The 25,883-nt window shown below is 39.6% G+C and overlaps 1 protein-coding gene across 5 annotated transcripts in view; it reads right to left on the bottom strand.

Moving 5' to 3' along the window:
- Positions 1-25,883, bottom strand: part of LOC129767870 (protein furry) — a 248,238-nt gene that overhangs the window by 52,068 nt on the left and 170,287 nt on the right. For all 5 annotated transcript variants that reach the window (XM_055769115.1, XM_055769116.1, XM_055769117.1 and 2 more), the window contains 3 exons: positions 20,621-21,074; positions 7,899-9,665; positions 7,433-7,837 (listed from right to left, as the gene is read on the bottom strand). In XM_055769115.1, coding sequence (XP_055625090.1) covers positions 7,433-7,837; positions 7,899-9,665; positions 20,621-21,074 — 2,626 coding nt within the window. The remainder of the gene's footprint in view (positions 1-7,432; positions 7,838-7,898; positions 9,666-20,620; positions 21,075-25,883) is intronic.

Genomic DNA, 25,883 nt, shown 5'->3' with positions numbered 1-25,883 from the left:
TGATATTCGCCGCCCGAAGGCCAGAAGGGTCGTCTCTATAGCGTGGTTCCCTAGCGTTTATCATGGAAGGGATAGTTGTTGTTGGGAATGGTTAAGAAAAATCAGGATTCACTGCGGTAAGTGATGTGATTCTAAAAACGTGAACTCTCAAACTATCCGGCGAATTGAAATTTGAAGAAAATATACATTCTTATCCGACCGGTCATGCATTTCGTTATTCATCGTGCGTAGTACATAGATATTTTTCCTGACCTAAGAAGGTCATAAAAATAGCTTTAAAAACTCTCGATTTATATATTTTTATTCAAGAACCTAAGCAACCTAAGAAGGTTACAGATAAAATTCCTTAAGAATCTGTCGAACCGATGATATATTTTGCAATCCATCACGCTTATTTCATTTTACATTTTAATGAAATCATATTTAGATTATCTTTTAGGTAGACTAAAGAGGAAAACCTGGAAATTGAATGGACCGACTATATATGACACGTTTATCGAAATTCAATACCGACGGCGGAGAGTTATGTTTGGGAAACCTGAGAAGGTAACAAAGAGAATTCTACTAAAAGTAATCGGACCAGCGGTATGTTACATCATTTATTGCGCGTATTCTTCATTGAGCTCCAATCGGGACTTCGGAAAGTTACTTTTGGGAAACCTTATAAAGAACTCCTATAAAACTAATCGGACCAGCGATACTTTTATTAATTCATCGCGCGCGTTCTTTCTTAAAATTCAACATTTACAACACAAACATTATATGACGGCTTCAAAGGAAAAGGGGTGCAAGTGACTTGATCGAGCCCCTCCCCCACCAACCCTCTCCCCCGTTAACAACTCAGCTACAAAAACGTTCGAATCTGATTTTGCTATAGAAACGTATGAATGAGGGTATGATCTATCTTACACATCGTCAAACACAACTGGGAACGTGTATTGAATGAGTCACCAAACATCATGTGGAAGAAACTTCAAGGGAAGCCGAAACTGACCGCCAACCATAAACAGAACCATCTCATTTTCGCCCGGCAATACCAGGAATGGAGAAATGTTGTATTTTCCGGCGAAAAAAGTTCAATTTGGTTGGTCCGGACTGTTACAGTTGCTATTGGAACAATTTAAGCCAACGGCATGTCGTGAGATCGAAGCGAAACTTTGGGGGCGGAAGTTTGACAGTGTGGGGAGCCATTTCCGATCTCAGCAAGCTTCCCATTTGTTTCATTTTCACCCGAATGAACTCCGAAAAGTATCTTCAATTACTGGAGGACGTTTTGATTGGCCATATTGAGAATAACGCTTACGAGGATGTCGTTTTTTCAGCAGGATTATCCATAGATCCACGTTTCCAAGCAATCGAAGGCATGGTTTGCCGAGAAGGACATTCCGCTTCTTGAATGACCTGCTAGCAGTCGATTGCAATCCCATAGAGAACCTATAGAGAATCTTAGCCGAGATGGTCTATGCAAACGGATGACAATTTGACAACATTTCCAGTCTCAAGGCAGTAATTCAGGAGTGTTGGGCTATAATCAATATGGCAACATTTTTAAAGCTGTCTGACTCGATGCCAAATCGAGTTTTCAAAGTGATCCGAAATGGAGTTGGAAATACTAAATATTAGCTACCGATTGGACTCGAAATTTGCTACACAAATTTTCTTTTATTGAAATTTTAGGATGCGGCTAAACGAATGTCCACCCTGATTCCACATATTTGAATTACTTAGAAAACAAAAAGTGAATTTATACTTTCTTTTAGAATGAATTCGATGAAAATAAACAATAATAGTGTTTTATGAACAAAACTGTACAAAAAATTGACTTATTTTTAAAAATATTGAGGAAAAATAGGGTGCGGCTAAACGAATGTTTACCACTGTATCAGGGGATAGTAACTTCAAGCAAAAAAGTGGGACCGATTCGAGATTGCTTTTATGTAAACAGTGAACTTTTTTTACACTCTAAAAATTGCACCGACTTCCACTGACAACTGAATGATATTGTTAATTTGTGCGAGATGCCTCAAAACAGCTGGGAATAAATATTGTTCATATACAGTAAGTTACATCTAATGCGACGTTTGAATTATTGGACAGACCTGTAATGTGACACGTTTAATTGGACATTTTTGTAAACATCGAGTTCGGGGCCCAAATTATGGCGCCACATTAAAGTTGCCACCAGACGTAGACACTGTACCACTCACATCGCCAATGTTCAATTACAGGCCAAAATCGCCTCCAAAGCGACACTGAGTGGTGCCTCGGCATGTCGTATTAAATTTAAATTACTGTATTATATTGTTATTTATGTTCACATCATAGGCAACGAACACACATTTATTTTCCACTTGCAACAGTATTCACGATGATTGGATGGATGAATATACGACTTATACATGCATCTGGTACGACTATTGTCATGCGTATATACGATTTACTACAGACAACCAAAAAACGAATGGCGGAAAACGTTTATGATAATTATAATAATTATTATAGATTTTTGTAAATACATGTATGTTTGGAATATTACGTTAAAAAATATTTTTAAGTCCGAATATTTCCGATTTCAAAAAAAGTAAAAGTTAAAGTTGATTTTTTTATTTTTAACTTTTAAGAACGAAAGATTATCTGTTTGCCAGTCTTTTACGTTCTGATAAACATAGTGATGAGATTATGAACTTGACAAACCAAGCTGCCAAGTGTGCCAACCCTGCAAACATTAAATCGTTTAAGTATCGTGTATAGAGCATCGAATATCTGATATTTTTGTGGTATATGATGCGTATACAGTAAGTTACCTCTAATCCTCGACATACCGAGGCACTACTCAGTGTCGCATTATAGGTGATTGGCCTGTAATTGGACACGATGATAGTGGTACAATGTCGAAGTCTGGTGGTCTTATTTTTGGTACCAAACTCGATGTTTACAAAATGTCCAATTAGAGATGAAAATGTCCAATTATTTGTGTCCCATTACAGGTCTGTCCAATTAACTAAATGTCGAATTAGAGGTAACTTACTGTACATGCAAGGTTATTAGGCAATACCTAATAACATAATAAGTCTGTTGTCATACGAATATACGATTCATCACTGCCATAAAACAAATGGCGGAAAATATTAAAGTAAAATGTTCGGCCCGCGGAATCACCATTCTTGTATGTATATAGAACCTTTACAAACATTTATGTTTGTACAAATAGGAATTAATCAATTGACTTTTAGGGATATAAATGTTTGATATGAGTGGTGGCGACGGCTATAAAATTGCTCTGATGGGATTTGAACTCCGATATTTGTTCCAATTTAAATAGGTGCTTTACTTCAGTTTTGTTGACATCTTTTATGCATTCAATTAAATCGTACGATAAATCATATATAAACATAAAGATTCCCACCTTCATTAAACTTCATCCTTCATTAAACACCTCGTAGTAGAAATCTGTCAGTATGCGTACACTCTCCTACGAAACATAGTGGAAAAAAATATATTCGTCGATGTAAACAAGCGGTGAAAAAGGAGACACTTTTCGACGAGCGATTTGTATGAAGTTCCACTGCCGTGACTGTATAGAGATTCGTCATTCCCAGGTGGAGTTCTCAGACAGTCAAGCAGCACTTAAAGCCCTTAATGCGCTGAAGTGCTCTTCAAAAAATGTCAGGGAATGCATTTACCTTTTACCGAAACTAAGTCAGATAAGTTCGGTACAACTGTACTGGATTCCTTGCCATTGAGGTATAGAGGGAAATGAACAAGCAGATGAACTTGCAAGATGTGACTCAAGCTCACCCTTGCCTGGTCTAGAACCATTCAGTGGAATTTCTGATTGTGTGTTAAAGAAAGAACTGAAGAAATGGGGACCAATTAGATGGCTGTACAACATTGTAACCTCATTGTAACTATTACGTAACTCATTGTAGTCTCTGATCTCGGACAGGAAACTGTGCGAGCAAATGCCATCTTCGAAACACAGATTTCGTACAAAACGATATTTGTTGCTTTTGTAATGCCGAAAGCTTAACCTCGGGAAGTTTGTTTTGCAATTGCGGAGCTCTAACAAGACGCAGACTCCAACAGTATTATAAATTTCATTGGACAGGTTATTTCTGATTAACAACTATCTCGCTGTAGTCTTCTTCTTCATCAAGAAGCAGTAGACAAAATGTGTCCCACATGAAATTGTATCACGGAAAAAACGCTGTAATACATCACCCATTGGATATTTTCTCTTGAAAATTTGGGTACAAGTAATTTTGAGTGTATTGTTGACAGTGTATTTCTTCTGCCGTCAATTTTTCGAAAATTGCAAAAATGGCGTCACCCAAAAAGTATCGTCGCGAATTGATTTAGCCCAAGCACCTGGAAAATCCGCAACTCTCTCATCGGGACATCGGAAAACAACTCGGAATCGTGCAGTCAACGGCGAGTCGTGTGATAAAACGTTACTAATAGCTAATTCGTTTTTGTTCAGTTTCAACCCCAGTGCCGCGCTAACTGCTGTGCTCATCCCACCACACTCTAGATCAGATATACTCATCCTGCAGCACTCTGGGTCCTTCTGGTTGGCCCACCTGGTTTTACTTAGTTTTATTATGTAGGATTACGTCTTTCAGTAATGGCGTCAAAACAAAAAAAAACAGGGCACGTTTTTATAAAAAAAATGTAACGTTAAGTAACTATTTTTGCTGCGACTATATTTTGAATATCTGCATACCGAATCCGAAATTCTCTTAGATTTGTTTGATCTGCTTTAAATTACGATTCCCTATTTCGTAAATTGAAATTGAAGAAAATTGAAGGAATTCCTTTTTTCACATACATCTGTTCTGTCCATTTGTGTATTTACCCACCCGTGATGTCAATAACGAGCAACTAATGCATAGCACATTTATATACCACTGCGAATCCGGCACGCGTGAATCACTCGTTCGAAATGAAAACTCAACATTCGCTCTACGGCCGATGTGGATAGAGAAAATATTGCAATTTAAGCTCCGTCCGGTTTCAATTTATTGAGTATAAACAACCAACTCGCGATTTCAGATCACAGAAATCGCGATTCATCATTCATCTAGCTAGTGATCGAACGGCTGCGAGGCCTTCCGAACAGTCATTCTGTAGGCCGGGAGATTCGTTTGCGATTGAACTGGAAAATTTTGAGACTTCTATAATTCAAAACATCATCATAATTCAAGTCAGACTCTCGCTTCAGCTAGCAGACTGCAGTCATTCCCAATGCTGATGTCACACACAGCGGTTTTACTCGATGCAAAGAAGAATGGTAGAAAGTATTTTTGCATCACATTATTTTCGCATCTTTTGCCACTTACATCTCAGTGAGTTTCAAGTTTCGAAAATGAGAACGTTACGTTTGAGGTACACAATAATCAGAATTCAACGCGGTGCTGATATGCAACAAGTTTTTTTTTGTACTCAGTTAAGCTCTTACTCCTTGTATATACATACGCTCTGGCGAATGAACACGCTCCGAAACACAGATCAAATGTTTTGTTGTTAGCACAGTTTTTGTATGGTGTTTTGTGCCGTGATTTGCACCACACTTGCGACGAAATTCTGTACCTGTTTTACACCGTGCTTAAATCTGGTTTGCTTTCTCTGTTGAGCTATTTTCCTTCACAAAAATACATATGGTTGGTATGGAGGCGCGCTTTTGTTTGCATGCTTTGCTTAGAACGAGCGAAGAAAAAGCCGACGATATAATTTGGTGTGGGTGTGTAAACTGAGGCGTGCATCACACAAGTGAGAAGCGATGCTTAGTATCTGAATTCTGCGCTTCGTTCATTCGGCGCTATATTGTTTATGAATTTGATACGCTCTGTACCAAGAGAGAATAGAGTATTTGTTATGAACGCGCGCTGATGACAATTGAACTCAAGCGCATCGCAGCGTATGTTTTCTGAAGACTAGGGATGCTAGGTTTTGAGCGTTAAAATATGTTTGTCGACTGAACGAAGTGGTATGAAAATTAAATCATTCGAAACATAAAAGGTGTATGAATTATGTTTGTTACTTATTCAAAAACTTATTTCAATAGCTTAATAATTGCTTTGGAAGCAAACTATTGCCAATGCAAAGTCCTAGTGCGTCTATCACTTATTCCCTGAGTGATGAATGGAACTGACACTGCATACATAGCAAACTGGAGTGAACTACAATAGATCAAACTAGTGGTCGCAATGGTACAATGCTCCTACAGAAGAAGAAACTATTGAAACTAAAAAAAAAATCTATAAATGTAGGTAATTATAATAACAGATTTTTGGGATTTCAATAGTTTGCTTGAAAGTCCATTTCAGTCAAGATCGGCCATCAGTTGATGCTTGTCATCGCCTGGTGGTTAAAGCACTATCAATATTGTGCTCGTCCTGATCAACCTCAGTTTCTATTTTGCTACTGTGTTGAACGGCCATGCAAAATTTCTCGCCTCAGAAAATATTCTCAGAATACGTACGATGCAAGCATGGTGCAGAGCTTGTACTGACGGCCAGAAGCAAAGTAGAAGAGAAGTATTGAATAGAAAGTACCACGTCGGTTCTCATACCGTTGGTTTGTGTATGATAGAATCACACGCACGAAGTGTTGCAATGCGTAATCAAATAGATAAGGGTGGTCACCAAAACGATGATCATGATGTTTTGAAATGTAGAGGCATTAAAATTACTCAGTTCTTTCGGCTCTAGACTTCAGAAAGGTTAATTTGGAAAACGGAACTTAACACTCGTCTCTGTGGAAGGCCATTCGGAAAACCTTGTAACCACTGCCTGGATGACTGAATGACTCACATTGGTGACTTTTATCTGATCGACAATTTGATTTTCGTGGCGTCAAATTGCAGCGCATTTCATACCGGGTGTTAAGACGACATTTTTCAGTGCTGAGAGCTGTGTTCTTCGAATGCAAAAATTCATTCCGCAGTGGTTGCTGTTGCCACTACCACCACAACACAACAGATTCGATTCGGATTTTCTGTTACCGTTCTGCGTGTTCTTTGGAGTATTTTTTTAAGGGAGAGGGGGTAGGGTGATGTTAGATGTTGATGAAGATGTAGTTATGCTAAGAGATTTTGAGAAAAGTTTTGAATATTAAATTCAATTTTTGAGCCAGATTTTTAACAGTGCGTTTAAAATATTATTTTTCTTAAATAGTTGATTAATCTTCCAACAACTTCGTCAAACATCATAATTTAATCGGACATCTGAATTTTAAGTTATTATTTTTGAAAGAAAGAACAATTTTTGAATACGCCCTCTTGATAAATCAGTCTTATTTTAAATAGGTCGTAACGAAAATTGTGATTTTAGGTAGCTTCCATCATATGTACCAAGTTTCTGAAAAATCTGAAAGCGTCAAAATTTGCTGTTTTTGGGCTAATTTGGCGTGGAATTACTCTATAATAACCTACCTGTGACATCCAGGGTCGCTTCCAGCCACTGAGCGGCGCGGTGTCCGCCGGCGAGAGACTCGCACTCCGCCGAGGGGAATTCGGAGTTCCAACGTGTCCGTAGTGTGCGCTACTGCTGGCACCGGGCAGTCCATTTTTCGGATTTTGAGCTGAAACAACGGTGTTCTCACCGTCCGATTTCAGCAGTATTTTTCGCCCGATCAGCGGTGTTTGGGAAACATCGAAGGAAAATTCCATTGTGCGACCGGCGAGCTCTTTCTTGCAGAACACTTCCGAATCGCTGAAACTGCCGTGGATGTTTGCGTATGAGGAACTGCTTTCTGTTGTCTGCGGGACCACTTGCAAACTCGAACTGCGGGTGACAACCAGCTTGAGGATCTTCAGCGCTTCCTTCCAGTTGGGGCTCTATTCAGATGAAATTCATCATTTGAGTGCAAACAGTTTCATATGGTATATCTATACTCACGTCGAGATGCTTGGAAATCACTCTGAGTAGATCTCCAGCAATTGGCTGCGCTTGCACCGATGACAGATCGATGTAATGCAACATACAATGAATCACGCTCAGTACTTGCAGCTGTATTTGACTGGGTCCCTTCTCCATAACCTCGGTCAAGAACGCCAACATGTGCAGTCCCATGTGGGCGTACGTATCGTACAAGTATTTGACGACACATTTTGTCCATTGGAAAGATTCCTTACTGAATGTTTTCCGACTGTAAAGTGTCATCACAGTCCCGAGGTTTTCCAACTTTAGCCCCATTTCAGAGGAAACTTGTGCTATGTTCTCCGCGCTTCGTATACAAATCTCGTTGGCATCTTCGTAGTGCAGCAACATGTATGGTAGCAGAGCAATAACATTCATTGGGAAGGCGCAACTCTGGGTGGGATCACAAACCGGAAGACTCAACAGCGGAGATAGTTGTGAAAGTACCATAATCGAAGGTTCGTAGGTTGAGGAGTGTGTACAACCTTTCAGCAGTAGAGCATGCATTCCAGGATACGTGGACCACTTTAACTGCTGTTGTAACTTTTCTACCTTATCGCGTGCATCGGGCCGATCGAGAGGAAGTCGATGGAGCACCCGAGTCAACAACCGAAGGGCCAACAGGAACTCATGTTCATAATCACTCTCCAACAATGATACTGCCAGCCAAAACAGCTGCGCCAGAATAGTCATTTTATCATCTTGGGTTGCTGTATCACCAAGAAGTTTCAAACTTTGGGCGCTTCGCGACCTTGATAATGACGACCCGAATTTAGCGGCATTTCTATCGCTCTCCAGCGCATTGGAACGATTACGAAGTTCGACCTGCTTATCAATCGGTGAATTTGTCGTTTTCCGCGAACAGTACGAAATAGAATAGCTTGTGCTTCTGGTGTGTCCTCCGCTCAGCATGTGGTTCATAGTCTGGGGTGAACCTGGCATCCCATCACTCGATCGTTTATTGCCGTAGACATTCGATATGTTACCATCCTTATTGTTCAAATTAGGTGTACTCTTAAAGATATCCTTCATAACATCCAACGGCCTGAAGTCCGAATCAAGGCTATCAACCGCCGCCTCTAGCGTGAGCAACAGCTCTGTCACATAGCCCTGCATATCTTCACCCTGCTCTGCCACAGTTTCGATCAGCCGCGACAGAATATCACTCAGCATACGTGAATTGATCGGCACATTAAGTGAACGGAACACCTGCAAACTACGTCCGGCATAGTGACGTGAGGAGCAACTCAGACCCAGCTGTAAGGCCGTCTGTGCCCACCGTTCGGCGATTCTCGCATGAGAATAGCTGTCGGAGAACACCTTCACGATATGCCGAAGGAAACAGTGCAACTGCTCCGCCGACTTGATGACCCACACCTTCGCCGTGATGTCCTCGTAATTCCATAGAGGCTGAGCGCTATCTTGCGAGAGGAACTTGACGAGACTCTTGATTACGTGCGCTGTGGGCATCGTAGGTCCCGGTTGAGGGGGTGCATTCTCCTCAGCAATAATCGTCGGTACGGGAGTTTCCTCGTTCGGTTGGTTGGATGCGGGTGACAGGTTGGACTGGAGAAAGTTGCTGTTCAACCCGAAGAGGTAACTATCGAACTCCTGATCGGGTTCGGTGAAGTTATGATCGATAACCGGCAGTGAGGGTACACTCAATCCAAGCCGAAGCTTGGAAGTGTCACTGTTCAGCAAGATTTTCGCCACGTTCAGATGATCGTTGTGCTCCGCTAGGACGATCTATGAAAATAAAAGAAATAATACGTTCGATGTAAATTGTATGTTTGACTTCATGTGCTGTCATTTTTCAACACGTTAACAGAAAGGTGTGAATCGAAAAACTCAACCGAGGATTTATCAAAAAATTAAAGATTTCGAACGCTTATAACTCGATCATTTCTCTTTAGATGGCATAGCCATTTGTATCAATCGATTGAAAATATTTCAACGTATCTATGACAATGAAGAAAATTATATTTATACATTATACATTATCTACAGTGATGGCGAAAATAATAAACACACTGATATTGTAAGTCATTTTTTTTCCATGTTTTACTATTTTCAATTGCTGGATGCTGTGAATAGGGCCTTACAATTTCACTTCAATTAACACAACGTCACTCACTAATGAGTCTACCGCCTTTCAATTTTTCTGAATAGTCTTGTTTCTTTTCACGTTCATTTGTTTCAATGTTCACACTGAAGCGAAGTTATGAAATCATTAAATGAAAATGAATTGGTCTTATATTCTAGATATAGGTATCCTTTTGGACTCTATCTAAGCTCACCTTCAGCGAACATGTAGCATACACGGTTCCAAAAGCTTCCAAAGCTCTTGGATTCCTATTTCGCACAACCAAATACGTCACCGACATACATTGCCTTGAAGTGTTATACTGTCCGCTATGCATTACGTCGTCTTCCTTGGAATGACCCTCAAAACCTCCCAAGGTATGAAGATCGATGTAAGCTTCTGGGGTTGGATCGACTTTGTGAACGACGTGATACAGCTAGAGCTATGTTCGTATACGATCTTATCCAAGCCAACATCGACTGTTCTGAATTACTAAGTTATGTTAACTTCAACGTTAAAAGGAGATTTTGCGAAATCACGTCTTTCTCCGACTACCAGCTGCGCGCACTATTTACGCCCATCATGAGCCCGTTGCTAGCATGGCTCGAATATTTAACCGTCAGTTTGAACACATAGACTTCCATTTATCCAGAAATACAATAAATAATCATCTCAAACAACATCAATTCCAATTAGATTAAGTTAAATTGGAGTAGATTGTATCATTAGGGTTCTACGTCAACCTGTTGATGTATTAAATAAGTAAATAAATAAATAAATAGAATGAAAATTTCGTTTGAGTTCGAACCGTATTCACTGAAGTGATGAAATTTAGGATGCGAAAGGATGTGCCAGCACGCGTAACCGGTTGCAGGTACTAGTTGTTAGATTAGTATGCCCCAAATGTGTTTTTTTAAGAAGGGACGTCAGTCTGGACAGTCGAAAAATTCGAAATTTTTTATTTTGCATTTTTGTGAAGCTTATACCCACAGAAATGTTATCCAAAAAGCATTTTTCGATATTTGATTCCGTTGGAACGTTACAGCCAAAAGTGTGAGGTCACCTTAAGGGATAGAGTATTGCAGTACGAATTTTTAAACGCGTTTTTTTTTCTCGAAACTATGTTTCTTCAGCTGGTGGTATCGATATATACTGGATTCAATTTTTACGCGAGTGGTTTTATTTTACACGATTCTCTTGAAATTACGCGATTTTTTTACACGATTCACTCGAAATTATGCGTTTTTTTTTACGAGATTTTCTTGAAATTACGCAATTTGGCACTGCATACCGTCGCTTCGTTGGGAAGAGAAAGAGAGGAAAAGAAATTCTGCGAGAGCATGTGCGAGTGTGGTTGCAAAGATCGCGCGCCGGGATGGGGGGCCATCTTTTTTTACGCAATTCTCTCGAAATTACGCAATTTTTTACGTGATTCGCGATTCTAAAATCATCACGAAAATTTATTATTTTTCGACCTTCCAAGGGTCCGCCCTTAATTCCACTTTTTTTTAAAGTGGGTCCGATAAAATCCGGTTTGGAAACTTTCAATTGAACGCAACGATCGTCCTTTCACACGTGAAACCGTAACGGACATATAGCTCAGTCAAATGATAACGAATATAGCTATTCGGGCAGTTTCAATCTTGCAGTGAAAGCGTTTGCTTTCAAATTCGAAGGAAACGATAGCAGAAAAGAACGAAATCGTAAAATCGATGTTTCAGTGCGAGCAAAGAATACTCCCAGTCGAAAATGATGCTGACTGAAGAGAAAGGAAGAAGTAACTAAATCATTTTCATCTTTTAGTTACAAAAGTGTCAAGCCTTGGCTGTGATGTTACTCCATCACAATCCTGTTGACACTCTATTCGAAAGGGGAACGGGGATATGATCGGAACTTCTCTGTGTCTGTGATCTCGACAGTTTTTTTACTAGTGTTTAACGAAAATCCAAATACACTTCTTGAAATTTATTTAAACAATCGACCAAACTTTATTTCTCTAGCTCATCTCGATACAAAAATCACTCTCAATATTTTGTAATGCTTGTCACCAGTTTTTTACAAGTAATAATACCGCATCTTCAATAGATTTTCTATACGGTTTAAATTTGGAGACTGCGTTGACCAATCCAACAATTCTATCGAGTTTTCTTTCCAACATGTTTTATACTTGGGATCGTAGTCCTACATTAGGATCTCACGAAGTGACATGTTCTCTTCGACGTAAAAAAAAATCATATACTGGTTAGAATTCATCGTTCCTGTTATCAACTGAATTTTTCATTGGAAAAGCAGCCCACACCATTATGCGCCCACTAACCAACTCTAAATTTTAATATTTTCATGGTAAGTAGGATTGAGGGCAGTATTAACCGCTCTTCTCGCTAGCTGTCTCCCTTTTGGACTATAAAAAGTAGAATTTTGACTCATCCGACCATAACACGGTGTGCCATTTATTTGCACCCTAGTCTAATCATTTTTTAACAAATTCAGTTCTTGCCAAAACATATAATTTTTCGAAGTAGAGGTACTTTCCTTTGTACCTTGCCCGTCTCTTATCGTTCGATCACTAGCATCCAGTTGCAAATTGTTTTTTTATAGTTGCTCGCTTCCTTCCTCTGGTTTCCGATTTGAATGGCACAAGGGCACAAATGGAATCAGTGAAAAGATGAACTATACTTATTTGAAACAACGGCTTTAAACTTTCTCAATTCATTCGCATTGAAAATACATACCACACCATTGCGAAAAGAATCGTAGCTAACCATCATCCAGCAATCTACTCAAGGGGAAAAACAACAAAGAAACGACACTTTGAATAGCGAGTTTGTACTGACCAATCCAAATTCCTATATTGCTACCGTCTTGAACAGGCGTGCGATTTTTGTTTTATTTCAGAATGTGTTCTCAGAATATGCACAAAGCAAGCATAGTACAGAGCTTCCACCAACGCACAAGAATACAACTCAAATCCGGTGCAGGCTCGATGAAATAACAATAAGGATTACGCCATATAACCAGCTTGTTTTTGACGTAGGACAACGTCTATTGGGGATAATAACAGTATTTTTTCTTTTTTCTCTTTATCAAAGAGATTTTCAGTCGAAGTCTGGTTCATCTCTAAATAACAGTATATATGGGGGTAAAATGCAAATCTAAACCCAAAATATGTGGGAAATCAAATTCAAATCCTCAAATTATACCGACCAAAAGGGACGACTAGGGTAAAAGCGAAATACAATTTGAATACATCAATTCTACTGCAAAAACAAACGTAGCTATCCACCGTGCACATCATTCTATCCAAGGGGAATATGTAAAATGAGAAAATGAAACAAACAAACACAAAAGCTGCTTTCCTTTTCTTTCTTAATCCTGCTGGAAGCCTGAAGGGGAGCCCTCTTGTGTCATTCACCAACTAGTCACTATAAATACACTGTTCCGAAACGATCATTCATTTTCTAATCGGGCATCGAAAAAGGCGCTAGCAAAGTAGCAACGTCAACAGAAATAACAACAACGGCAATAAATAGTTCCAATACTTCTGCACAATCACAACTTGCGTTATTCCCCTGTTCACAAATCGGAAGGAGTAAACTGTTCTCGTGATATCGAGATGCATAATATTCATTGAAATATTCGAAATGATAAAAATTAAATTTATTTTAAAAAGTTATTGTCGGTAGACACCTTCAGTGAATTTAGTAGTGTTTTTATGCTTATCGGTGACTTTTCGACCGATTATTCAATAGTCGTGTATTGTTTCCGGGTTTAAGGTGGCGTGAAAATGCATTTCCTTTCAAGGTAGTAATTTGTGTGTAGAGAGTATAAAACTGAGGTGAGAGCTGTGTTCCCTTGCCAGGGCCACAAAAATGCTCAATAATTAGTTACGAGGGCGGTCTGATAAGTACTTAGCCTCATCGCCCGATGGTGTCAGTATCGCAAGACAGAATACTTATCGTGTAGTAAATTCTCGTAAACGGCTACTGTCAAAATTTCAGCCGAATCGGACTCGCAGTTTTGTCTTGACCGTGTGTGGAAGCGGGCGTGTCCGCGGATTTTAGAAAAATGAAAAAAAAAAAAGGAAATTCCGCCGTCGCCACGGCCAAATTGGTCGAATTGCACTACCAACTGCTGCCCCATCCACCGTATTCTCCAGATTCGACCCCGTGTGACTTTTTTTTGTTTCCAAACTTGCAAAAGGCACTCACCGGGCAGAAATTTGAGTCGAATGAGGAGGTCATCGCCGCCACGGAGGCCTACTTTGCAGACCTCGAGAAAACGTAATTTTCAGGTGGACTGAAGAAGTTGGAGCATCGTTGGGTCAAGTGTATCGAACTAAAAGAAGACTATGTTCAGAAATAAATCGCCACTTTTACAAAATTTTCGTTTTTTTTGTAGACCTAGTACTTATTGGACTGCCCTTGTATGTTAAAATAATTCAATGCAACAAACAGTTCAATGCAGTTCGAAGAATATATTTTTCAGCGGCGAAAGCTGTTTTCTTCGGTTCAATTCGTTCCGCTGCGGGAGGTGCTGCATAGTAGAATTTATGAATAGAGAGCATGGTACTCGCTTTACCTCAACCTCTTCGAGTGTGCCGACTATTCCGTCGAAACTCATGCTTGGAAGACCAGCTAATACGTGACCATGTCTTCTTCAAGCTGTCGTCTACGTGAAGAAGTTTGTTTTTTTTTTTGTTCTTTCATATACGAGATCAACTTTCTGTAGTCGTTGAGATTTCATACTTAGATAGATGTTTACTCCGGTTAACCCATTAACGACCAAGCTGTAAACATTATTTTATTTGTCGAAAGCCATTGTTGTATTTTCGATTATTAACGTTAAAGGAACTCCAATGTTCAAGAATTATTTTTTTCCCATCTTCCATTTTCCGGGAAATGACTATTCGAAAAATCGAACATTAGCCGAAACCCGCACTTTTTTTTTGCAAGTACAAACATACTGCGAACTAAAAGTCACTTCAATTGGCAAATATACGGTATTCATAAATGCATCAATTTTGGATTCCCGGAAGAACAAGAATAGGAGAATGGAGGTCTCTAAGTATAAATCCAAATTAATCCCCCTTAAGGCGAGATGTTGCATTTCTTATTTCATGTAATTTTAACTTATTACTGACAGGTTGTTTCTTTCAAACGAAAGCGTATGCTGTTATTTTTATTGTAAACTGTGGAGAAATATCAATGCTTATGCTTAAAAACTAGTCTCTCCAATCATCCATTTCCCGAAAAAATCGAACATTTTCCAAAACCTGGAAAGTACCAGAGTACTGCTAAAAAACAATGGCATAGAGGGTTGGGAGGTTATTATTCGGTCCGGCGGAAGAATATTCACACCAACAATCTCATTAGAATCCACGTTACACGTACTGATCATTTCCTCCACAAAAGAAATTATACGGGCCGCCATTACCTAAGGTTGTTACGGACAAAAAATCATACAGATTTTCAATAATATTTGCTAAATTAATCAATATTTGCAAACATTCACAACTGAAAATGCAAAAATATAGAAAAACCTTCCGTCTTCTAAAGTAAACAAATCAAAATGCGCAGCGGAGGTTAGATGTGTTGGTGTTGATTCAGCAGAAAAAAAAAAGTTCGTTATGGCCAACGTTCGATTTTTCGAACACTCAATTTCCCCGGCTGTTATTGTCCTGTATGCGGCTCAATCGAATGATTTTCGCTCTATATCACAATGTATGTTCTTTTATCAAAGCAATACTGTAGAAAACTTCACATATTTTTGTATTTTATTGGGGTTTTTAATTGAAATTGAAAACACCTTCCAAACATACTTGCTTTAAATCGAATTTATTAATCAATAAAGTTACTCAAAATTGAATGAAATCGATATAAGTGGTAGCTAATAAATTAAGCTATCTTTTGGTGCAAAAACATTACCATATGGTTCCTGTCCAAAGACATGAAAAATTATCAAAGTTGCTGTTCGATTTTTCGAACGCTTGGCCTAAAATGGGTTAATGTCCTTTTGACATTCGATATTCAATACGCCCGCTCCCACTTTCGTTACAAAATAGCTCGAATCTCGAATATGAAGGTTCATCTTCCAGATTTTTATCGTGCAGCACATCGAAGCGGTTAAACATTTTCATTCCGTAGCTAGCTTTGAGTTTAGGATGGTCTGATGTCTGTGGAAAGCACAATTCCATGTTTTCGGCATGGGTGTCTGTAATATGCTTTTCACTCAAGAAACGGAGGAGTTTTCGAAAGGGGCCATTTGCCACTTCACAAGCTGAACGGGAACTGAACTGGGCCCGATTTTATCGGTTGTTATCACAAAATTGTAAAAGGGAATACGAACTATAGCATTGAAAATCATGTTTAGACATGTCAGCAGAAAAACCTAGACAAAGGCAACTTCTCCAGCCAATCCAGAAGTCGATGCATCTGACGAAATCAGAAAAACCACCATGAGATGCAGTTTCGCATAGAGCCATATGCCTGCTGAACACGCTCGGAAAACTACTGGAGAAGATCACCATGAATACATGGAAAGTGATCAGGGTTTATCACGCAGACAGTTCATATTTCGAAAAGGGAAGTCCACCATGGATGCTATCCGTATAGTGGTCGAGAAAGCCGAAAAATCGTTCAAACAGAAGTGGAGGGGTGATCGAATTTTCGGTGGGTTAACGATCAACGTTGAGAACACTATCAATAACGCCAGCTGGGAAGCCACCGTTATGTCGTTACACCAACTATAGGTAATGGTAGAACACAGATACACACTAGCAACGAAATATTACAGGCCAGGGTTTTAAAGACTTTTTTATCCATAGAAAAAAACAGCAGAGAAGTCCAGTGCATCCAATGTTGCTTCGTAGCCCACCAAAGACGAATGATCGTTGCATCTTGACCCATTTACTGGACAGGGATTTCAAGTTCATTAGTTCGCAACGTAGTGAGGAAGGTTTACACAACGTCAGCTCAGTGTTAATGTCCTCTTGCAAAGCAACACAATCCAAATGCGAGAAATCGCAGAAGAAATGTATGATGAAGAGAGCAGGTCGAAGACAGGTTGGTGACGAAGATGTCGATAATCAGTGTGCCAATGAGTATTCATTTATATTAATATGTATGTATTATGAGAAACGCCAGACGAAATGCTGAACGTGCAAGATCGCATGGAGCACCACGTACGAGGAACAATCCGAAAAGTATGAATACAGCGACTACATAAACCAATAAATAAGTCTCATGATAAGTCATAAGTCTCGATGATAAATAGAATATGCCGAGCTGTGTCGAATGCTTGCCGTCTAATTTCCATTTCACGAGACAGAGCGACTACGTAACACATCAGATCAGTTTTTGTGGACAGGTGTTTTCTAAAGGCTATCCCTGGAATACCACAATAATTTGTTACAGAATTACAAAAATCAGCATTCGAGCGTTCTAGTTTGTTCTGATTGTGCTAAAAAAAACAATTCCAACACAGCTCATTTAATATCGTCTTCAACGGTTCCCGGAATAAATCGTCCCAGAAAACAACTCCAACGGAAACAACTACTCAGAAAAAAATGTAGTAGACTAGAAATATTGTGGCGTTGAAAAACATCATGAGTATAAGACGGTCTGTGATACCGAGTATACGAGTTATTATTTTGCGCGCTAAATGCCCTAATCTATAATTAACCCGGGCAAACGTAATGTACCAGCAAACGTATGCTGTCCTTGCTAAAAAATGTATCCTATGTTTCAAACTAACAGGGCAATCAGTGGAGCACAGGTTTGCGTGCAAAAGTTCGCCGCTTCCGACGGCGGGTCGGCGGCCGGTTCGGATCGTGTCATCTTGGCGACTTGGGCCGTCTCGATTCATTATCCTCGTTAAATAGGAACTTCACTCCCATTACATCGACCCCAGAATGAATTAGAAATAGAAATTACGCTTTTTTCTGTGGGGCTTTATACCCATGAAATTTTCCCCGCGCCACAATGTTCAACGTATAGTTCGCCTGGGGTAGGGGAACTGGGAATAAGCCCGTCACTGGGGGTAAGACCGGCACACCTTGAGTTTTTCTAGAAAACCCCAATTAACTATGTTTTTGAACACTGTACATGTTAGTAATTATTATTTTAGACGTTTTAAATCAAATCCAACCCACCGTGATTCGTCAAATGTTAAAATATTAATCAAAACAAACGCGAGTACCGATGATGTGCAACCGGATGTAATTTTTCGATAGTGGAGTTTAAGCTTTTATTCTTGAACGAGGTTCCAAATCCTTTTCCGTTGTTATACAGTTTGTTCCCTGGATTGTTAACTTAAGTTAAGTTGCTTTAAAATAAATTAAAAGAAATAGCCTTTTAAAAAATGTATGCTTTTGGGGTAAGACCGTCACCCTCTGTGTGGAGTAAGCCGTGATTTCCAGTTAGTTAAAGGTTGTTGGAACATATTTTCCATGTATTTCAGATGCTCCGCAGCTCCCAAGGAAATCGAATTGTGAAAGTGGGTCAAAGCAGAACCTCACCCTTGCAAAAGAGGCTATCGTTGGTAGAGTTTCTGTCGAACGTCACTTTGGAATCCCCAGGTATTACAGGATCACGGTTTGTGAAAGGTGGTAAGCTCAAAACTAGGACCTAGATTCCATCGAACTAGTAATTGAATTATGGTGTGGTTTGAGGTGCCGCAAATAGATTTGCCTAATATTCCTTTTTTCCATATTCCATGTTCACCGGAGCTTGTTCCGACCATATCTCCAGAATCAGTGATCGTTTCGAACCATATTCGATAGCGACATCTGAAATTAGCCTCCCTTTTGGCGGTTGCCACATTCAGCTGGTGTCAAGTACATTTATTGACAAATTGAGGGTGCCGGTGTTTCTGGTTTCACCCGCACTGTTTGGTGCACTGATATTTCTTATATCTCATGGAAAATAATCTAGACAATGATTCTGTGAGGGAAACATAACAATATGTGCTCTCAGATCTCACAGAACAATGATTTCCCTTATGAGGCCGGCCTTACCCCCAGTTCCCATCTGGTTTATATAAGACACAGTAAAGCTGAGACGCCAACTAACTCCTTCCTCGTTTTTTGCCTTTTCTTCAACATAATGACAGAGATTCTGAACTTCACGATATGTTAAAAATTCCAAATTTCTGAAGAATCTTTCCCACACCTTAACATATATTCTTCGTATAATGTATTCTCTGAATGATAGGCAAACCAAATGCGTAGTACAAAAAAGTTTATCCACCCCTGGTCTGTTATTAAATTTCCTTCTAATAAACCAGTCAATACAATAACCTTGATCAAAATGATGTAATCGGTAAGATAAACTCAAGTCATAGTCATGTGAGATGAAAGTAACCTCGGTCAATCCGTAAACCTAATTGATAACAGTTTAGGGTTATGCTATTTGAAGGTAGCGATAGCTCTTGTCGGTGGCATGGTCTTCTTTAAACAGTTTTTGTACACTTTGAGGAGTGTGTGCTTTAGAGGGTCTTCGTAGCCACATCGGCATTCGCTTACTAAGCGATCGACCGTGAGTTCAAAACTCAGGGCCTTCAATTGACCATCTTTGTGTTAGTATAGAACAACTACGTCCACGCAACAATCATCAGCTATGGAGATAAATTCACGGTCGGTTTCCTGGCCCCGGAGTTCAGATAACGTTTGTCAAGCCATGCTTTGGTTTGCACTGTATTTATTCCATCAAAAAGCAATGCTTTATCAATATACGAAATTCGGATTTTTCCATTTTTTCACAATAACAAAAGTTGCTTCAATCACAATGCTGTAACTCACGAACCAACCAACCGATTGCTGCCAAATTTTCACACGTATCCATTGAAAGATGGTGCTTTGTGATAGTCAAGCAGATTTTTGCAAGAGGCGCCATCTAGACGTCAACCTTATGAGCTTTTCAGCAGAATTGTGTACAGTGTACAGTCTACGCAAGCTAAAGCTCAAGTAGAACCTCTCTGGCCGTTAGTTCTGGTTTGGCCATCGTTTGAGCTGCTTAACCATGCTTTGTTTTACATATTTTATTCATCAACAAATTATATTTGACTGTTATTCCCTGTCAACAAGTCTAGTACATTGAAATGGAATATTTCATTGAGTATTTTTAAGTATTGGTTGGAAACACATGTTTGTTTCCAAAAATCAAACAATGCGCAACTGGTCGGAATTCAACAGAAAACCGGCACGAAATCGACCCATCGGTGAATCGTCTCGGTGGAGCAGCATGCTTGAGATATTCCTAACAAAAATTTGCACGGAAACCTTTTTTTCTTGAGGCTAGGGCCTTGATTTCTAGTGCTCCCTCATATGACGTGTAGGCTATTGCAGTATTCTGCTGTTAGATGCCGATACTCTGGCGCTTCAGACCAGCTTCATGGCGCAAAAAAAGTAATATACTGGGTGCTGTGATTCAATATTGATATCCGTTCTGATGCTTATTGGGAGATATTCAACGGAAGGAAAAAAAATTGTAATTTGAAAAAGACCCTCGCGGACTACCCATTAAGAAACATTGGACTAGAGCTCCATCACGTCACGCAAAAACTCCTGTCAGAACATTGAAGGAAGAGATTCATCTGCCTGAAAATGAAGTTAATCACTTACCAACAAATTGAGCAGTAGCTTTTTACAATGGTCTCGCACTATCGGTCTGGTGTGGTCCAGTCCAAGAAACAGAATGTGCAACATGAGCGGCACATGGAGCGTCCAATCCAATCCTGGAATCCCATCGACAACAATGTCGGTCAGCAGCATCACGGCCACATTACACCGATGGAATCCACTGATCGGACTTGTTGCGTCCGGCAGAAACTCTGTCAGCGGTGCGAAGTAACCACCATACTCGGGCATTGGGAGCGGATGCGGTGCCGTTGGTTGCTCGTTATTTCGCAGCTGAGGGAAGCTTTCCTCCTGATTCATGTCCGTCTCGTTCAGCAGCATCATATCCTCGTGACGCGGAAGCACACACGGACCAGACGCGGTACGTATTTTATCGCTGCCTCTCGGTGGTCGGTAGCTGTTGGCGAACGTTCGCAATGCACTATCGGATTTACATGTTCTGAAGAAGGAGAAAAAAAACATCATAGTGATAGAGCTTTTTGATTGACTAGTATTCAATAAATATTCAACAAAGTTGGAAATTTTTAGGGAGCTCTTATCAGTCGAGGATTATTACAGAGTTGATTACATATTTATCCTATCTTGACACAGCTTGTTGTAATATCTTGCATCAAAAGGGTTGAATTGAATTATTGCCATATTCAAAAATTTTACTGTTTTTGTCATGTGATTTAAGCTCACAATTCTGAACAATTGCCAGAAAATTGATTTGATTTTCGAACAATTGGCTCTCGTGACCTAATGATGGCTGTGCTTTCGATATCAAAAATACATTTAAATTGTATTATTTGGTACTCATATCTTCATAAACTAGTATCGAGAACAGGTGCACGAATTCAGCCATCGCAGAAAAGTTAAAAATAGCATCTCGATTATTCCGCCTTTAAATAAAAAAAACGCAATGATAAATTTCGTGGTCGAACTCGATTCATGATAATAATTATTTTTATTATTATCGGGAAACATTACAAACCGAGTCAACAGAAGTGATGAAAATTACTCCTGTTTCGTTCAACGGAAGTCTGTTCAGATCTTTTATCGCGTTTATCGTAACAAAAAGCTACAAATATATTGCATTTTTTTACGCCCGAATCGTATGAATTTTTCGATCTTAATTTTCGAAGAAAATGTAATTACCAGTTTGACACATTCTCATTTATAATTCAGTGTGCGGATTCTGGTCTTCCAAGAACGAATCTTGGCATTCGTCGCATTCCCGCGCATTTGGTTTAGAAAGAAAAACAACATCCCTTCTCGCTGACGGGAAGCCACGCTTCGTTTGTCTGCGTTTAATAATAAATGTCTCACATCTTTCTCCTGGCAGCAGCAGCAGCAGCAGCAGCATTCTCTTCCTTTCGCGGAGTCGCGTCTCGTTTCAGAGCTGCTGACACCAGGAATTTTCCCGGAAGAATGCGAAGATGCGAGCAAGTGTTACTTTCGGAGTTTGGCTTATCAATGAGGCAAGCATTTATCCTGCATTATTTTTGCCCTGGATTATTTACCTCAACCAACATAATGAATAACATAATTAAAAAATGGATCATTTCGTCTGATGTGACATGGGTGGTTTTTTTGGATGATTAATTCTATCTCATTAGTTTAATGACAGTTTTTTAATCAATTTTGTGGTATCTTTTCATAGCTTAATACGAGGGTCGTTCAAAAAATAAGTTTCAGTGCCTCAGAAATCGCGAAAAATTATGTTAGTATAAAGAACAGGGTGATTTTCGTAATCTTTTCTATTTTTCTACATAATCGCCGTAACGTTCGAGGCATTTTTCATAGCGTGGCACGAGTTTTTCTATTCCGAGCGCGAAGTGCGTAGCGTCCATCCTTTTGAAGTACGATGTAACTGCATCACGAATTTCTTCAGTGTTATGCCGAAAGTGTTGACCTCCGAACGCCTGTTTCATTGTGAAGTTTTGAACCGATTAAGAACCGCGATTAAGAACAAAAGGACAGGTTTATTGACGAAAGGAGTATTTCTCATCCACGATAATGCGCGGCCCCATTCTGCTCGCGTAACTCAAGAGCAATTGAAAAAATTCAAATGGGCTGTGTTCGAGCATCCTCCTTACTCCCAGACCTCACCCGTAGCGACTATCACTTATTCCCTGTGATGAAACAGGGGTTCGGCGGTCAACGATTCGATAACACTGAAGAAATTCGTGACGCAGTTACATCGTACTTCAAAAAGTTGGACGCTACGCACTTCGCGCTCGGAATAGAAAAACTCGTGCCACGCTATGAAAAATACCATGATGATCTTACAGAAATCATTTCCCCTAGCGGCATTCTTTTGTTGTTACGTGCTACGAACGAGACAACTCTGCATCGGTTCGCACTTCATAATACACCAGCACGCAAGCAAAACCGTAATGTTCACATTCGGTGAAGAAAGTTTATTTTCTTCTTTGCCTCTAACATATACATATCGAACCTCTCCATGCATCATAAAACAGCAGGATCATACGGACAACGCAAAGCGAATAATTCATATTCATTCATAGCAGATCCTGATTCTTAAGACTCAGAGAGTGCAAACTATATGATTATTTAGCTCGATAGAGGCTAAGGGAAGGGTAGTCAGATTATATTTTTCATTTTCAACGCTGCTATCCCTTGAAATATATATATTCATATAGACCACATAATTTTCCTAGCAACATTGCTCCAATGAGAAACAAAAACTCTCGTTTTAGTTCTTCTCCCATTCGCTGCTCTTCCCAAATGGTGACCGAATGATGACATAATTTTTCTTGTATCACTTCCCGCTCTGCACTTGTCTGTGCAGGGGTTTTCGCTATAGGGGAAGTGGGGGCATAGTGGTCACCCTAAGGAATATGCATTCTTTCAATTCTCAATGTTGTTCAAGATATCAAACGGCCTTCACTATAAAAATTCAAAATAGTACATTTTTCATCATTAGGAAAAAGGTGAAAAATCGAGCTTTTTTTGCTTGGAGGTAAAGTGGTCACTCGCACATATCAAGCTAAATGAGATAGATTTACGCGATTTTTTCATCCAAATTTGTTCAAATCATGTTTGATAACGGTAGGTACATGTATGAAATAAGCTTGGTCTATCCACCTAGAGTCTCAATTTAAATTTTCTCATGCATACGAAAACGTAGTAAGAAACACATAACGTTCTGCATAAAGAGGCTTGGTTTAGTTCTAGTGGCATATTTTTCCAGAATCAAAGCCACAAAAGGAACTTCTTCAGTAAACTTCTTTAGTAAACAGAACATTGTAAGTCGTTACTCACCTATGACCACATTGCCCTCAAACATTAAAGTAATTTCTATGCTAATTAATCGCTGAGATTGAACAAAATATCTGTTCACCTCTCCTAGAATAGGTGAATAGTTGTCCAAACTGATGATTTGTCTAACATATCAGATTGTATAAACTAAAATTCACCAGAAATTCCTTAGATACCGTGCGCACGGAACTGCGGCCCAGTGGCTATCGAGAGAGCAATTTCTGTTTTTATTTATATTTTGATATTTTGACAGTTCTACTGAAGTACAGAATGACTAAAAAGTCATTAAATTCTTCAAACATAAGGTGACTATCAATACGGTTTCAATAGTAAATAGTTATACTACCAAACAAGCAGGTGACCGCTTTGCCCCCCATGACCAATTTGCCCCCACTACCCCTAGTAGAATGGGACGATATATGTGGTTCAAACTTGTATGCAGGCTTCAAAAATGGTGTGCGATGTTTGGTACAGTTCGGATATGCAATCAACAGTCTTCGTTCCATTCTTGGTTAAATCATTTAGTGTAACACAAGTGATTACTATCATTCATACAAGTATCTGAATGATCCACTCATATTTGTTTATATGTTCGTGACAGGTTACTTGCATGACAAATTGTGTATCATTCGATATTGATCGAAATCCAAACACTGATGAATAGTTACAAGCTGATAAAAAAAGGAGGCTAAAAAAAGTTGTGCCATGGCGTACACGATTCAAGCCCTTCTGATTTACTTACCAAACGAATTGGAAATTTCCTAAGATTTGTTTGATATACTATACATTACAATCCCATAGTCTGTATATGGTTTAAATTGATGAAAATTGGAAGCATTCCCATTTCCTCATACATTTGTTCTTTCCCGAACAGAGCTGCCAATAACGAGCAACTTATCGACGAGCAACGAAGGAGAAATCGTAAGATGTAAAGTCTCCGTGAACAAAGGGAAAGAAGAAGAACGAAGGGGAATATTTGCCTACAGTATATACAGTGGATCTCGCTGAGGCAAATTTTCACGGACAGGGTTTCATATGTGGACACCGACTGGACAGCATCGTTGCTGGACGAACTGAACAACGAGGGATCGTGTGCCTTTCTCAAGGCAGTAAGGGTGGAGGTGTACTGCAGGAGTAGAGTAAAGTTTTTCCAAGGGCCTTTCTCAAGGCTAGAGACGAATGAACTGAAAAGGTTAAAGTCTCTCTAATTCAATATCATCATCATCATCAGGCATAGAATGGAATCTTCATTAGGAAATCGACTGAACAACATCGTTGCTGGGCGAGCTGGACGGCGAGGGATCGAATGTCTTTCTCAAGGCAATGGGGGTGGAGGAGTAATATTAAGGATAAAGTAAAATTTTCGAAGGGCCTTTTTGAAGGTTACAAACGAATGAACTGAAGAAGTTTAAAGTATCAAGCAAGGAAGGAAGACAAACTTTCAGTATCGTTCTGTATTCAACACAATGAATATCGCTTGTTCTTCCTTGTTTTGCGTCATCACATGTCATGGATTGAGCTGTGGACGCGACCAAATCACTCACTTGCTGATGTCTCTGGCATTGCAATCATTGCATCAAACTGAAACCATTGCATTAAAGTTCTGCGCTACACAATTCTGTGGGTAATCATCAAGCTAGACTATCATTAGCTCACGAAGAAAATAAATGTTCTGAAACTTTGTCAGTGATTTGGTTTCGCATGATGGTAGGAAAACTCTCACCACAAAGGATGACAGCTAAGCTAATCTAGACTGGCAATATAAACAGAAAGGGCTTCTGTTGATAAGAGCGCAAAACGGAGATAAGTGTGTGTATATTTAGTTGCTTCAAGCCATCGATACATAAGTATTTGTGTGTGTACGTGCGTGCTTTATAACCCGAACGTAAAAATAGTGCATCTTCGCTACGCTCAAACCCTATTTGTATCTGCCCCCGTGTGCATTGGCCCTGTAACGATGTAACAATCGCCTAATTTTTTATGC

Source organism: Toxorhynchites rutilus, chromosome 2 (assembly GCF_029784135.1).
Source record: "Toxorhynchites rutilus septentrionalis strain SRP chromosome 2, ASM2978413v1, whole genome shotgun sequence".
NCBI lineage: Eukaryota > Metazoa > Arthropoda > Insecta > Diptera > Culicidae > Toxorhynchites > Toxorhynchites rutilus.
This window is presented reverse-complemented; position numbering and strand designations above follow the sequence as displayed.